Below are 16,367 nucleotides of genomic sequence, written 5' to 3'. Positions count from 1 at the left end.
TTTCTTTATCCCTTTGATATGTGTGGGGATTTTTTTTCATGTTGTCAAGGAATCGTCAATTACTTTTCACCGGATTATAAACAATGACATGATTTCTATTAGATTGTTCTTTCTGTCTGTTGAATCCACAGTAAGCAGTTGTGTTTTGATCACCTCGTGTGGTGTAGTCACCAAGCTTTTTGTTCTTTTTGTCTGACAAGAATAGCAGGCAAAATCTGCCACAGACAGCATTCTGGTCAAATCCTATTAATGAATTTAATTGGTTGAATGGAGAAGTATGCAAACTTGGACTGTAGGAGATATGCTTGAAGTACATTGATGTGCCTAAAGATCAGACATGTTGAAAGTGATGTTTGATTCTAGGTTTTAAATGATTTGGAAACGGTCATTTTATGAAGGCAGGAAGAAAAGATAAATGTTTTCATTAGGGCTGTGGAAATTAACGATTAATTACCCGATTAATCGTTAATATTTTTGATCGATTGAAATTATTTTGATCCATAATGAAAACACTCACCTCTCCCCCGGCTTCCGGGAGTCCCGTCGGAGATCTTTTGATGCCACGGACATCGACGTCATCAGACTCCTCCCCCCTTCCCCAAGGGGCTCCGTCGGCTAACGAAGGGAAGGGGGGGGAGTCCGGTGACGCCGATGTCCGTGACATCACCGAACTCCTCCCCCCTTCCCTTCGTTAGTTGGGGCGGGTGTTCAAAAGCTAAATGGTGGAGCGGGACTGGAGGAGGGGGGAATTGATTGGGAGATTGGGATATCAGTAGACTGGCCTCCGATCGCCATCCACAGCTTAATAAGACAAGCCAGCATGGGAGCCCCAGTATGTGCTCTGCTAATCCTCTCCCACTGCAATGACGCCACAAAGGTTACCCTCTGCCTGATGATATCCCTGGAAAGGTTTTATTACAGTGATTGCAAAATGATCACACACAGCCACCAGATTAATAAATGCAAACAGTATACAAGAATTGTTGTTATAATTAATCGAAATTAATCGATTTAAAAGTTTTTTCGATTAATCGAACACGAAAATTTTAATCAGTAACAGCCCTAGTTTTAATAAAGTTTCTTTTACTTTTAGGCAAAACTAGGAAACAAGTTCCAAGCTGCTCCTGATTGGTGGAGGGCTTCCTACTTAGATCTCCCATCATTTAATTGAATTAGCAGTACTGCCAAACAGAGCCAAAGCTACTAGGAAACCTGTTCAAGCTGCTCCTGATTGACATAGGGCTTCCTACTTAAAACTCCTACTATTTAATTGTATAAGCAGTACTGTCAAGCAAATCCACAGCCTCCACTGCTGTGAGAACGCTTCTGCCTTCTCCAGGGTGATCCTTCCAGCCTAAGCAACAGTGGACTATGCCTGCATAATGTGTGTCAAGACTGCCCCTTGTAGTAGCATTTAATGATGGGGTTTAGATCTACTTTAAGGGGTATACTTATAAAGTGTGAATGTGACATTCACCAAACAATTGACATGGGATGTCTTCTGCTGTAGTGCTCATAGACATGAGAATCATCATCATGAGTGATGATCACATGTCTATATACCTATTTTGCAAACATAATTTTTTTAAATGTCTTTTATACTTGCATTCACCTGGCACCATTAATTAAATAAAGTAAGTTTCAGCACAGCTTGAAATTTGTTGAAAGTCAGCTGAGCCTGCTAGCAGCTTGTTTAAAAGGACAGTCAGCACTCTCATTATGATATGTGTTTGACATCCCCAAACTGGTGTGCTGAAGGGTGCGTTAAATGGATCAAGAAAGTTACTTGAAAGTGTGCTCAAAACTTTTCAAATACCCCATATTGAGTGACTGGTCCAGGTTTGTTAGATCTGTCTTGTTTGTATGGCCAAATCTTTTTATGGTCTAACCACACACATGTGACTACAGTTTAGTTTAAATGAACCTTAGTTTGAAGATAGCCAGTAGTGACCTCATGTGATCTGTCAACATCTTGCCTTTTTACTTTACTTTACTTTTTGTTTTTGTAATATTGTAGTAAAAGCAGGACCGGTAGAACATTGAAAGTGGGTTTACAATACAAACAACTTTTATTTGACACAGGCCAACCACATTGTGTTTCTCAGCACATTTAGATTACAGGTCAGCTGTTCAACCGCTACAGGAAAAAGACATCTGATGTCTAAGCACAATCAAAACATACTTTTTCCTTCTATTAACATCCACTGCTATTGACAATTTCCATCTGATTGTCTTCCCAAACATATGTTATGGCAGACTAAGGCAACATGTGGCTCTCCAGCTGTTAAACTACAGCTCCCAACATGCTTTGCCTGTCTAGAGAGAAACAGGCTAACTTCTACAAGCCAAGTTTAATCAATGTTCAAGTGTTATCACCACAGTGCAAATCTGTGTTAAGGTGGCCATACACTGTATAACCATCGCAAGACCTTAGTTTTGCGATGGTTGTAAAGTGATTAAAAAAACGTACGATCTGCCCATCTTGGACAGGCGGATCGTACTCTCGATCATCGCAAGCCCGCCCCCCTGAGGGGCGTGCTTCCGATGACCGCAATGCTGAACGGGCAGTGTGCGTGTGCGCACACCGGCCCGTTCGGCATTTGTCTCCCGAGCACCGTTCAAACCAGCCGAAAATCGTATGATTTTCGGCTGGTTTTCTAGCGTGCTCCTTAGACAAAAGACGTGCGACCGTACAGTAGAAACGGTCGCACGTCTTCGTTCACACTGCTCGATTCTCGTACGATCGCGGGATTTCCCGCGATTCTCCTACGGGAATCGAGCAGTGTATGGGCACCTTTAAGGAGAAACTCCTGAAAGATGCCTCTCATGTAACTGATCATAGAGTCTACTGCAACAGTTGGGCAGTTATCAGGATGTGCAGAGTTAACTAGAAGGAAATAAGCGGACTGTACATAGATGTTCAATATGATTCAAAGCAGGGCTTTAGCATAATTCAATGTTTGTTGTTAGCCATTCTCAGGTTCTTTTAGCTGCGTGTTTTTGGTCATTATCCTGTTGGACCCATGACCTACTACTGAGGCAGAGCTTTCTAACACTGGGCAATACTTTTGCTCAAGAATTTCTTGATAGCCGTGTGATTTTTTTTTTTTTCTTGTGTGCCCTGCAGAGTCAACGTAAAGTCCATGAACCCATCGCATTTAGAAACCGCTGTTTCCAAACAAATAAGCGTGGGTGCTGCGGTAGTCAAGGCTGGCAACCGTAGTAGATATCCAGTAGAATATGAAGACATGTTTGATACTAATTACAAGAAACAGTTTAAAATATTACTATGATCCAATTATTAATCTTTTCTAGGATGCCAACAAATCTGTCTAGGCCATTTTAGAACATCTTTGTAGAATAAGCAATCATTTATCTATTTTCACACTTTTTTATTTTATGACATACAATGGGCATGCATACATACATACATACATGATACAATTGCTTTTAATTTCATAACTTTTCAGGGAGAATGTTTTTCAGTGAGCTATAGGGATACCAACAAATTTGTCCACATCTGTATCTATGTGCATTTGGTCCAGCATCAGCTGCAAGTTATTGCTCTGGACTGACTTCCTGATGTGTGTCTTCACAACTGCTTGTAGTCTCAATAAGGGATACATGCCACAGGGTGACAATGCAGGAGCACAATTGGGGGACAGGTGTCATCCCATAACAGGGATTTCCTAAACAAGAGCCTTCATGATCGGATCGCCATTTAGTTTAATTAAAAATGCAGATTTAAAAAGATAGCATTAACTTGAAATTCCATTAGCATGTTAGTTTTTTATAAGATTTTGCTAGTTTGTGAAAGAGCATACTTTTATATGTTTCAACAAGTAAAAACTACTTGCCTGGAGATTCCCTTTTAATAAAACTTTACAGGTGTTATCAAAGACTAAACACGTTCTCATAGTTTCCAGGTAACCAATTTTTGACTCTGTTTCTGAAGATTTGAGGGTTTCTTATATGTAATTTAGCAGGTAATCTAGACATACCTCTAAAGTAATATGTTGTTGATGCAATTGAGGTTGGTTGTCTAGACTATGGTGATTTGGAGTCAGTGGGAACCATGTTTTGTCAGTACCAGACCTCTTGATTGCATTATCAAGCCTGACATGTAAAACACTGGAAGGAAAGTTCCTCTGGGTTCATAGGAGTTGAGATGTTTTTTTTCCTGTGTTTCTCATTGAGATATGGTTAACAATTTTATGCTGTGAGATGAGAAGTAGCCACGCAGGTTTAATAGCTTTTCTTTGCAGCTTAGACTTAGTTGTTGTTTAGATACAAATTATGTTTTTCAGCCTTTTTGCCTCTTCATATATGAATATATTAGTTAGCAGGTGGCTGCATTCACCACAGGCTGAATGGCACTATACATGTCATGTGAAATAAACCTTTCCCTGGACCAGCCACCCAAAATGGTGAACAAGTTTTTGTGAAGGGCTTATGAATAGGCTTACCAGGGGTTAATAGATGTAAGAAATGTGCACTTTCAATAAGTCCCCCACAGTACTTAAAGGAGAACTATGGGGTTAAGGCTTTTCCGCCAATAGTTCTCCTTAGGGTAACGGGAGGACACAAACTAGCATCCTCCTGTCACCCTAGGCTCAGCTGTAGCTCGCGGTATACTGAGACACCGCAGTATACCGCGAGCTGCTGCTCGCGGTATACCAAGACGCCGCAGCTGAAGCGGATCCTGACAATTTTATGTCTGGATCCGCCCAGCTGCATGACTGACAGCTGGCTCTGCCTACCTAGAGGCGAGCCAGCTGTACCCGCCCCCTCCCCCGTCCGTTCCGTCAGTCAGCGCTGGCAGATCGGAGCGGGGAGGGGGGAATCCAGCCACTCCCCTGTCACGGCAGAGAGCCGTGACAGGTTCGAGAGGTGAGCGAACGCCGGTATGTGTTCGCTCACCTCCCGATCTACTGAGCCGACCTGTGACAGTCTCATTGTCACAGGTCGGCTAGAACTCCTTAGTCTTCATAGTTCTCCTTTAAATATGCAGATCCCGGTCCTGCCAACCCATCCATCATCATGTCTTCTCTGTAATTTTCATTCATGTTCTGTTGCTACAGTCATTTGTTCGGTTAGATAATAAAACATATAAATTGCTACACAAGTTATTTTATCATTTAATCTTATTAAAAATGACTTTCTATTTCAATCTGTAGCCACTGTTATTTTCTAAAATTGTCAAAAACTTCAATGCAATATGGCTACCTGGAAGCGCTCTAGGTACTCCGTTGGTGTATAGAATGTCTTCAGAAATGTAATTTCTTGTCTCTGTGATTGGCTGACTGATTTTCTCAGAGCTCCGCACTAAGATACCAGTCACATTTTATGCATCCCCCTACAATAGGAATTTCAGTTTTGGTGAGGTACTACCTAAGGGTTAACTACTTCTAAAGGGATGCAGACACAGCAGCTCTCCTCATCAGAACACTGAGATTGCTCAGGTGGTTATGAAGGCTGCTGTCCCTTTCAGGAATCAGTCTGTAAAGCACATGGTGAATTAAGCAGAGTCCTCTTAAGTAGCCGTGCGGTTCTTAGAGGTACAGGTGTCCTGGCAATACTTATCACCTTCTTAAGGTGCCCACACACTGCTCGATTCTCGTACGAGAATCACGGGAAATCCCGCGATCGTACGAGAATCGAGCAGTGTGAACGAAGACGTGCGACCATTTCTACTGTACAGTCGCACGTCTTTTGTCTAAGGAGCACGCTAGAAAATCGTACGATTTTCGACTGGTTTGAACGGTGCTCGGGAGACAAATGCCGAACGGGCCGGTGTACACTGCCCGTTCAGCATTGCGGTCATCGGAAGCCCGCCCCTCAGGGGGGCGGGCTTGCGATGATCGAGAGTACGATCTGCCTGTCCAAGATGGGCAGATCGTACGTTTTTTATGTCCACCTTTAGACCATCAGCAACTCTCTTACCTTGCTTTCAAAGTGTCGTATCCGACACACTAGATATAAATAAATAGCCTGATTTGTTTTTTCATTATAAACAAAACCGGTGTTTGACCAAATGCCACCATTGCCAGAGATCACTGTACTCACACTGTGTCACTAAAGATTCTGGAACAAACTAAAAAGATTATTTTTTTTTTTTCCTTTTGTGGCATCTGGATAAACACGGATGTTAATGTTATGCATCTTATAAAGAAAAATAGCATGAGGTCATCAGTAAACAACAGTTGGCTCTATTTATCCAGATTGAAGGCTGGATGTGTAGGACTTCCTTTTGATTCACTCACTCCTTAATTAAAATAAATGTTTTATTTTGAGGTAAATCACTTTTTGTAGCTTGTGCAAATAAATCTCCATCTAGCCTTGACTTTGGGAATATTGGTGAGGCTTGTTACAGACTTTTTTTTTTCTTCTTTTTTAATCATTCTTTTTTAATAGGAGTGTACACATCTGTCTTCGTACCCAGCAGCTTTTCTGGCCCAAAACAGGTCCTTTGTGAGTTTCCCCAACTGAGCTCAGCAGGATCTTTGTCAGCTGCAAGATTTATGTCATCTTTTTCAGGCCTGAGAACTGTTCCTACAGCCTTCTACATCTGGACTTCATTTGGGAGACATTAAGTGTACTAAAAAGCACAATTTGGTAAAGATCTTTATAGATGATTATTTTAAAGAAACAGAAGAAGCAGAGATTGTTTAGCATGATGGTGGATGTTTCTGTTATCTTAATTTTATTTTTTCTCTCTTACAAAAGACAGTTACCCATCTTACCAAGATCAAAAACATTTTTAAGTCATTTACTGTTGCTAGGTGCCCCAACAATCTGACCATCATATATCTTGTTAATGTTTGCTGAAATGTTCTTTCATGCATCCAGGTGCTGCATAATCCCACTTTATTAGATCGACTTAACGCATCGATAATCATCACAACAAGAGTTAGCAGACCCAGCGATTGAGAGTTCATTGTGAAGAATAAGGATTTGATGAACTGTCCTGAAGTCATGCCATTTCTTCACAGCCTTTCCAAATGCATATCTTTATAACTAAGTAATGAAAGCTGTATATCATTTTTTTTTTTTTTACATAATGGTGATTCCTTCTTGAAAAATTCACTTCAGAATGTTTCTATAACGTGTGTGTGCGTGCGTATATATAATAATTGGAATGACAGTTCCTAGCCTAGGCTGCCAGGTAGGCTTATTTACACACTCTTCCAGTGATAGTCAAATGTTAAGTCACTAGTTTTTTTTTTTTCCCCCTGAGATGGGCATCTATCTTGCTCCATAGGCTAAACGCAAGCATTGGCCACGAATTTGTGTTTATGCAATCATACTTACATATCCAATCACCTTTGGATGTGGGCAACATAAAGCTCAATTGAAGGTTAGGTAAAAATGGTAGCAATATCTTCAGAATGTAGCAACATAAGCTGTCCGTGTCTTAACTTTTCTTTCTTGCTGAAATGGCCACCGCTGCAACCAGTCCCCCGCCCCGCCAGTAGTATGCAGAGAAGGATCCTTACTGTCTGTGGGCAGTGGTCTCTCTGTAACCCGGCCTGCTCTGATGGATTGATATGGTATTTAATACTGCGAACGACTTTTCGTACGACAATCGTAACGTGTGAATGTAGTGCCCGACCGATAGTACTGTACAATCGTACGACTTTTGACGGTCAAGCATGTTTCAAAACTTTTGTCGATCGTACGAAGTTCGCATGGTTGGTGGCGTTTCCGTCCGTCAAAAGTCGTACGATTAACACTGCGCAAACGAAAATAATTGCGGTCAATTACTGCAAGTCGTCCAGCTGTTTTTTTCTAACTACCGCTGATTGAACCTTGCGATAATCGGGGCAGGGTGGGGCTGTCGCACGAAAATCGTACGACGGTTCGATCATCGGACGAAAAGTTTCGTCCGATAATCGCAAGGTGTATGGGCACCTTTATGCTGTGAGGAAACCACAGATTTGAGAGAACATCTTGTTGACTCAACTAATTAGCAAATATATTTGTTATATATACATGAAGCACTGCCATTTTAAAGGTGCCCATACACTGCTCGATTCTCGTACGAGAATCGCGGGAAATCCCGTGATCGTACGAGAATCTAGCAGTGTGAACGAAGACGTGCGACCGTTTCTACTGTATGGTCGCACATCTTTTGTCTAACCAGATCACGATTCTCGTACGAAAATCGCTGGAAATCCCGCGAACGTACGAGAATCGTGCAGTGTATGGAAGGCGTGCAACCGTTTCTACCGTTTCTACAGCCCGTTTGCAGTCATCGTAAGCCCGGCACTCATTGCCCCTCGGGGCTGGTTTGGGGTGATCGCAAGTACGATCTGCCTGTCCAAGATGGGCAGATCATATGTTTTTTTAAGTACTTTACAATCCTCGCAAGACAAATATGTTTGCTGACCTTCTACTGAAACTTCTTGTTAGCTGGCTGTCTCTGGCATCAATACTGTCATGAAATGTGAAGTTTTAGCAAGTTCTGTGGGCGGTTGTCAGACTGTTGTCAAGTTGTGTCAGACTGTGCAGAAAAAAAAAACTACTGAATGCTGTACTTTTCAGCACACACCACCACAATGCAGTGGTATGAACTGAGCCCATCTGGAACAAGGCAATTTGCCTTGTCTCGTATTGCAGCTGCGCTGAAATAAACAGCGCAGCCTCAACGCATTGGGTGTAAATGGGCCCTAAACCCATGTACAATTGCATGACCTATTTATGTATAGGGACATTTTTAGGGCTTGTTAGGTACGTTTTGAATTAATTTAAAACATCATTTTATGTTTTAATAAGTATGTCCTTTAAGCATATATAGCTTTTCTGTCCAGGTAAAGAAATATATGGTTTAGGTTTAGATTTTTACATTTTTTTTTTAATCTAAATTTAGATTTGGATGGTCTACAAATGTGATTCCCGGACAGCTTTTTCTCATAAATGTTATACAAACAAATTGACATTAGTCTGATATATAAGCCAGTTATTGCTACTCTTGGAGAGAATGCTGTAGTTATGATAGATAAGCATGTGCATCGTATTAAACACATGGAACACGCGACTCGTATAAACTGTCCACAACCACTACATATGAAGTGGTAACTGTTTATAAAACATTCCATTGAGATATTTTAGGGAGTTTCCAGTTGTTTATTCATCTCATCCATGTACTTGTGACAGTTATTCAAGGACCACGTCTGGGGGTTTCCCAGCCAATTCTGCTCAAAGTTGGTTTTATGAGTCAACACTTGTTATTTCACTTAAGGTATGGATTTTCATACTTCACAAGATGGCAATAGCAAACTACCTAACTGAATTTAGAAATAAATAATAATATGCAAATCATATATATGTGTGTGAAGAACATTAGGTAGTTTGTTGATCCTGGAACTTTATCCAGCTGTTTTTATTGGTGTCAGGGCTCCCTTCTTTTCTCAAATTGAGGCAAGTTTTGTTTTAATATTGAATTAGGTATAGTTGATGGACACTGTGATTGGGTGTGCTTTTTGTTTTGTTTTTTTTACAAAATGGCAGCTGTGATTTTTTTTTTATACATCTCTGTAGATTGCCAGCCTGTACTATTTTAGACTAAACTCCAGAGTTGAATAATTTTGCTTTCATAGTAGAACCAATAAGGGTGTTACAATTAGATGGTTGAAAGGGAACAAAATAGCCTTTTGTTAGTGATGCTGCAAAGAGGAGTATTTAAAACTTCTTAAGATAAAAGACATTTTCTCTGACACTGACCTGGAACAAGGATGTGGATAAGAAAATCTACTTGTTCGGAGTCAGTGGCTTAAAGCTCATTGTTTCTCAAGATGAAAAAAAATCTATTGGTCAGCCCATTGTAACATAAAAATGCACCCTGCATCATCCAACTCGCTTCCTGTGAGCCCAGGACTCTTGAAAAGAAAAGTAGATGGAGGGCTGCTGGTGGTGACAGAATGTGGACTATGGCTTTAAAAAGTTCCAAAGCTGTTAGAACAGTATAACAGCCAGGGTAAGGAAGAAGGAGAGGTCAGCAATCAAAGGTTTACTTTAGGGCCCATTCACACCATGTCCGGATCATCACCAGACCAGATTGTTTCCTGACCCGAAATGCATCCTAATGTATCCATGTGCTATTTCTGGCCTCTGTTCACACCAGCGCAGTCCGTTCCAGACCAGACAAATACTGCTTGTCTTATTTTGTCTCGTCTGGAATGCACTGGAGTGCACCGTAAGACCATTTTAAGCTAAAAGAAAAAATATTCCAAACGCTGCAAACACACGTCAAAACACAATGCACTGCGTTCCAGATCTGGTTCGGAAAATGATGTGAACCTGCCCTTAGGGTTAGATCACACCATAAGCAGTGCATTCCGGTCCGATTCTGGACGGAACGCACTGCCTCGCATTGCGGCCCGCTCACTTTTTTGCCGGCCTCCGGGCGCAATGTGATCACAAGGCACATTGTGCCGTCCGGTGTGGTGCGATCAAACTGCTGCAAGCACTATTTTGATCACACCGCACTGCAGGCAAAATGTGCCTTGCGTTCGCATTGCAGCCGGAGGGCGTGGCTACGGTGACATTCACTTCAATGGCTCGCCACGCCCCCTCCAGCCCGGCAAAAAAGTGAGCCGGCCACAATGCGAGGCAGTGCGTTCCGGCTAGAGTTGGACCGGAACGCACTGCTTATGGTGTGAACTAACCATTAAAGGGTTTCTCATTTTTAAAATCTTTCCTTGATGATGAAGTGGCCAGCGGTGCATCCAAAGACAAAGGAGGATATAGCTCAGAAACCGCTTCACAGCACATAACAAAGTAACATTCAGCTCTATCAAATGTATCTCTCATCAGTATGTTTTTTGCACCATATCTGTTATAGCAAACACTTTAGGACCCATTCACACTTAAACCTTCAGTTGCGGTGCGTAAATGCACATATGTTAAAGTGTGTTGAGTTATAGCAGCCCTGTTGGTCGTTCCAAAAGTCCAGCGAGCCCCTAAGGGCTAGTTCACACCAAGCACGGAGCAGATGCAGAGCAGTTACAGAACGGATCAAAACTGCATCAAATGTATTCCAATGGTATTTTGGGCTCTAGTTCACACAAGAGCGTTCAGTTCCAGAGCATATGGAAAAACTGCAGCATGCCTTATTTTTTCTGCTCTGGAACGCACCAGAACACATCAAAAACGCATGCAAACGCACTGAAAGCCCATTTTCCCCCCTACAAAAACCGCCTGGAACGCAGCTAAACACACTGCACTGAATGTGCAGAAACTCATGCAGATCTGGTCTGCATTTGGTGTGAACAAGCTCTAACTTTCTGTTTTGAGCTGACAACACTGCCTCTGCTGCACTGAAATCCCAAGCATTGTTATCCACCCTGAAATTTGGGCAAAATTGGGCACAGCAAACACTGCTTAAAACTTCAGTAAAACAGTCACTTTGTTTTTAAGCTCAGATAGTTGGAACAGGATCATGTACTTCGAGCATATTTCACTTTTGTTACTTTACTTATAACCACCAAAACATATTTGCACAACAGTATCAAACCTTTTTCTTAATCTGTTCATTAAGGGACACCGGTTGAGAAGGATTCTGAGACCTATAGGTTATTTTGCTGCATATAGGAGAATTGGACACTGGGAAATAAAACTGGTTAGTCAGCCAGGATATAACGCCTCCCACTCCCATCATATTTCAGTTTTTTGCTAGTGTCCTTAGGAGAATTGACATCTTATATCCTCAGAGACTAGCAAATCCATTTTACTTTATCAAGGCATTTTTTTTTCCTGCAATCAAGATTGTTAGCTGCAGAGCCACGAGAGCACATTTTGCAGTTTTATGAATCAGTTGATTCTCTGCACTGCCTTGCAGACAATACTCGGAACTTGCTATGATGAAGGTGCAGGGCTGGCCTGTAATGTGGCTCGTGGGCACAGCGTCCTGCTTGTGACGCTCTCCAGAAAACTACTGTGTCTACTGTGTTGCACAACATTTTACAGGTCCAGGACCGTGATACATCCACTGGATGGCATCTCGTCCTTGTTGACTACTCTGTGAGTATGCCTACCTGAGGGGCAAGAAGTGTCTCAACTGAACAGCTGGCCCTTGCATTGGCACTGTCCAGTGTTAACTACTGTGTCTGTTTACTGCTCTTTCAGTATGTTTCGGGGGCTTTGCCCCTTTTTGGAGACCTGGTGTGTAATTCTATTCTCTTGCTGTTCCCTCTCTAGAGTTCATGCTTGAGATCTTAGCGCTAAGACATTTTTTAAAATGTTGCGGACACTCCACTGCATCACTAAATTGTATTGCACGCACCCTGAATTTGTTACTGCATCCCACCAATGTGTCTCACACAACTTAATAGCTATTACTGCACCACTGTACAGCAGGGTCTAGCTATCCTGTCCTAGGAAGTTAGTGTGAACGTACCATATATTGGGTTTATGTCACACTATACCACACTTGCAGTAAGTGGCTCATAAGTGCACAGTCCTGTGGGCCTTCCCAGCTCATGATTTACTAACGGCTCTGGGATGGTTTGCGGTGTCCCCTTTAAAGGACCGGAAACTGATAGCCTGGACCTGTTCTCCCCTACTTAAGTCTACACATCTTCCTTGGCTTTATCCACCATGGCTCCCTCCTTTGCATTATCCAGGCAGAATTTTTCTGTGGCTATGTCTGATTTTATGCAAAAAATCCCTGGCATAATTTGCTGACCGAGCAGGGGCTAAAAGCATATTTCTATGCCTTCTCCAGAGTCTGTCTCTGCTATACCTGCAGATGTATCTGCACTCTAAGCTGAGGATGATGAGTGTAGCTTGTCCTTTTTGTATGATTTTGGGCCTATGAAGATTCAGTAACTTCTTAGCTAAAAGATACCATTTTGGTTCTTATTGACGCAGGGTGTACTGGTTCAAATATACAGTCACCTGCGCCTGACTGTCCCAAAATCATACAAAAAGGACAGGCTACACTTTTTCTTATTTTCCTGTTCAAAAAATACACACACAAAATGTTAGTGCAAACCCTAATGTCCATTTTGTGAAATGTAAATCGATACGAAATGTGTTGGGTCTCAAAACTGCGTTCAACGGCGAATTGGTGACAAACTACGATAGCATGTTATGATTTAAACACCTCTGAAGCTCATCAGATTACCGTTCCCTGCAAATGATGGCTCTAAAATAATTCCTCTTATTCTGATGTGCGTATTAATAATTAATGATCTGCATTTTCGTGCATCCTAGGTGCGCCTTTTTTTACGTATGGGGCGGAGGGGGGGGCGCGGGGTTCTAAAATTAGTTTTTGCATTTTGTATTAGGTTTTTTTTTATACTTTTATTTTTTACTTGACAGTATTGTTATCATAAGAGGGCTTAGGGAGTATTGTTATCGCTAGGGAACCCCTCTGTGATAGAATTATACAGATGACAAGCCCTCCTTCTGTATTTCGCCCAAACAGATCAAGTAAAGTATTTGATCGGTTTTCCCAGACGCAGCCCGCTGTCAGCTTTGAACACAGAAGTGTTCAGGGCAGAGCGCTTCTGGGTTTAAATTTCTGCCCAGGCATACACTTTACGATTATGGAGAGGTGGACCAAAGTGAACCAAAATCCCATTTATTTTGTTAATTTATGAGTAAGCTTGTATTAATGAAAACTTACCTTTTTTGTTATCAATTATTTATTTTGCCATACTATCAGCAGAGTGCCTTTTTGTATTTTTACTAATCATAGGGATATAGTAACAATACAGTATACTGTATACACAAAGCACACACTGAAACACAAACTCCAGACTTTTGAGTATATTTCAAGAAATTGTGACATAAATGAATGAAGTAAACATGTACCTCTTATCTTTCATGTAATGTATCCTATGCTTATGATGGAAGGCTTAGCCAAGACTGGCACTTCAGCTCAGTTCAACAAACTAAATACAAAGGATGAGGTTAGACAATGTTGATAATATTTAGTACTAAATGTTGACTGATACAGAGAGATATAAATTGAAATCTTTACTAGAGAGATTTACCTCCTGCTGATCCGTCTGAATATTTATGAAGTAAAACTTAGCCAAAAAGAAAGCAGTGTCCTGCTGGCATCTGCTTTTTGGCACTGCTAAACCATCTACAAAAGTCATACATAACATTTGTAAAAACATCTGTTTCAAAACCTCGGGGAATAAACCCACAATAGTGTTGTAAAATGTTTCGAGAGTAAAGTATCTCTTTATGTATTTGTGTAAATAATGGACGAGAAGCCATGTGTTTTAATTAACTGGAGGGTGCTTGCTTTCCCAACATTTGCCAATCTCTTATTAACCTTTCTGCTGCTCCGGGAAATGTCAGATGAATTTTGTTTCTCTTTACGTGTCAAGGCTGAACTGTTCTCATCAGCAGGAGACAACTTTTCAAACACTGTTCGAGGGGGTATCAAACATAATTAAAAAGCATTCCCCCTTCAGTGTTTTTGACACCGTTTGTGCATTTGGCACCATGCTCCATTTTGTTTCAGTCCATAATCATTGGTTTGACTCTCCAGCATAGTCTTAATGACTCCCCTGGGTTTGGGCACTTCATTTTAGCTTTGCGTTACCTTATTTGCCCCCAGCATATCCCAAACAAAATGCATTGTCCACATATCAGCAGTTCAAAGCTTCTGGTGTATTAATTGTAAGCCAGTAATTCAATCTACCTTTATAGGAAGTAGCTCAATATGATATATAATGTGCATTTAAAAGGCAATGTGTAGTTCTGCTGGGATTTATTTTTACATATGCATGTAAATAAATTCTTCTGTCTGATGTAAATAGTATAGAGAAGTGGCATCACATGTCTGGTTTTCAGTATATTTTATATGTTGCTGGGCTATTTTAATAAAATAAATAAATAAAATGTGTATGTTTAAATCTGTGTTTGCTACCAAACCTTTTTTTTGTTTTTTAACATATTCTTTTCCTAGTTGATTAATATGATGGTAACCGGTTCCCCTGATGATACTTGTATTCAATTTAATTGCGGCACATACTGGCCTTTATTTGTCTCTTTCACTGTACTCTATGAAACATATGCTGCTGGCATTACTGCGAATGCTTATTGTATGCAAATGTATTGGTGACCAGCGTTTGGTGCAAACATAACAAAGGTTTGTTTCAACAATCATGTATATATTAGAAATGTAAATCTTTTAAAATACTATTTAACATGTTTATTTTCCTCTACAGGCAGCTTTAAGTGCCTTGAAACAATTTTCAGAACAAGGACTTGATTCAGTGGATGGATCTCTCATGTCAGAAAATGGATTATTTGAGTAAGTATGTCTAAAAACTCTTGAGTATCATTGTTTTCTCAGACTATCATTCATGACTAGTGTTTCCCTATTGGGGCTTGGCATGTTTAGTGGCTCATTCACTTTTGGGTGATGTCCAGTGGGAAGATATGGGAATAATGCCTTTAGTTGAAAATAGGCTGTGGCAGAATTCTACCTCAACAAATAGACCCTTTTTGGGGAGTTAGGGGATGTGGTATCTTTTTAACAGAAAACAACATCTTTAGGCTTGCTTCACACCTATGCCTTGTTGTATCTCATTTTGCTGCATTAAGATAAACATGAAACAAACTGCTCCAGGTGGCTCTAAGCTTATGCCCATCCACCAAGAATAAGAAGCACGTGATACAGCTGTCTTTACACATTTCATTATATATAACAAAGTATTGAGATGACCTTTTGATATTGACCAAATGCTTATTTTCCACCATAATTTGCAAATAAATTTGTTCCAAATCAGCCAATGTGATTTGTTTTCTCATTTTGTCTCTCATAGTTGAGGTCTACCTATGATGCTAATTACAGGCCTCTCTCATCTTTTAAGTGGGAGAACTTGCACAATTGGTGGCTGACTAAATACTTTTTTGCCCCACTGTATATACACTTTCCAAGGGGATTGTAAGAGTACAAAAAACAAGTGTAAATGTGCACATGGTAATGCACCACCACATATCAGACAGGTGTAAAGGGGGCTTTAATGTTCAAAAATTGAAGCAGCAGAATTTTAATTGTACCAAAAAGCACTACACTACTACACTTTACACTACATAAAAATGGCTAGCCTCTGTGAGTCAATATGAAGTATGACAATTAGTGAAATAAACCAAGTGATAGCTATACCACTCTATTGTACTTTAGCATGCTTTTACATAGCATAAGAGGGTGGACACAAAAAAAACCCGGAAACACAATGTAGTTTTGCAACTATATTTGTATTTTGTGATTTAGTTATTTAAAATTTTTTAAATCTGAAATCCTGTTTATTTTATGTTTGCGGTGTTTGTCCACCTTATATATCTCTGACATACACGTACACACACACACTGTGTGTATATGCATGTATATACTGACT

At 40.7% G+C, this 16,367-nt stretch overlaps 1 protein-coding gene across 4 annotated transcripts in view; it reads left to right on the top strand.

Moving 5' to 3' along the window:
• The window catches only part of STAU2 (staufen double-stranded RNA binding protein 2), a 219,266-nt gene that overhangs the window by 201,307 nt on the left and 1,592 nt on the right, over window positions 1-16,367 (top strand). For all 4 annotated transcript variants that reach the window (XM_018569180.1, XM_018569179.1, XM_018569178.1 and 1 more), the window contains one exon: window positions 15,192-15,277. In XM_018569180.1, coding sequence (XP_018424682.1) covers window positions 15,192-15,277 — 86 coding nt within the window. The remainder of the gene's footprint in view (window positions 1-15,191; window positions 15,278-16,367) is intronic.

The sequence above is a fragment of the Nanorana parkeri genome, unplaced genomic scaffold (genome assembly GCF_000935625.1).
Source record: "Nanorana parkeri isolate BGI_ZX_2015 unplaced genomic scaffold, ASM93562v1 scaffold1296, whole genome shotgun sequence".
Lineage (NCBI taxonomy): Eukaryota > Metazoa > Chordata > Amphibia > Anura > Dicroglossidae > Nanorana > Nanorana parkeri.
Note: the sequence above shows the minus strand (reverse complement) of the source record. Positions and strands in the feature narration are given on the sequence as shown.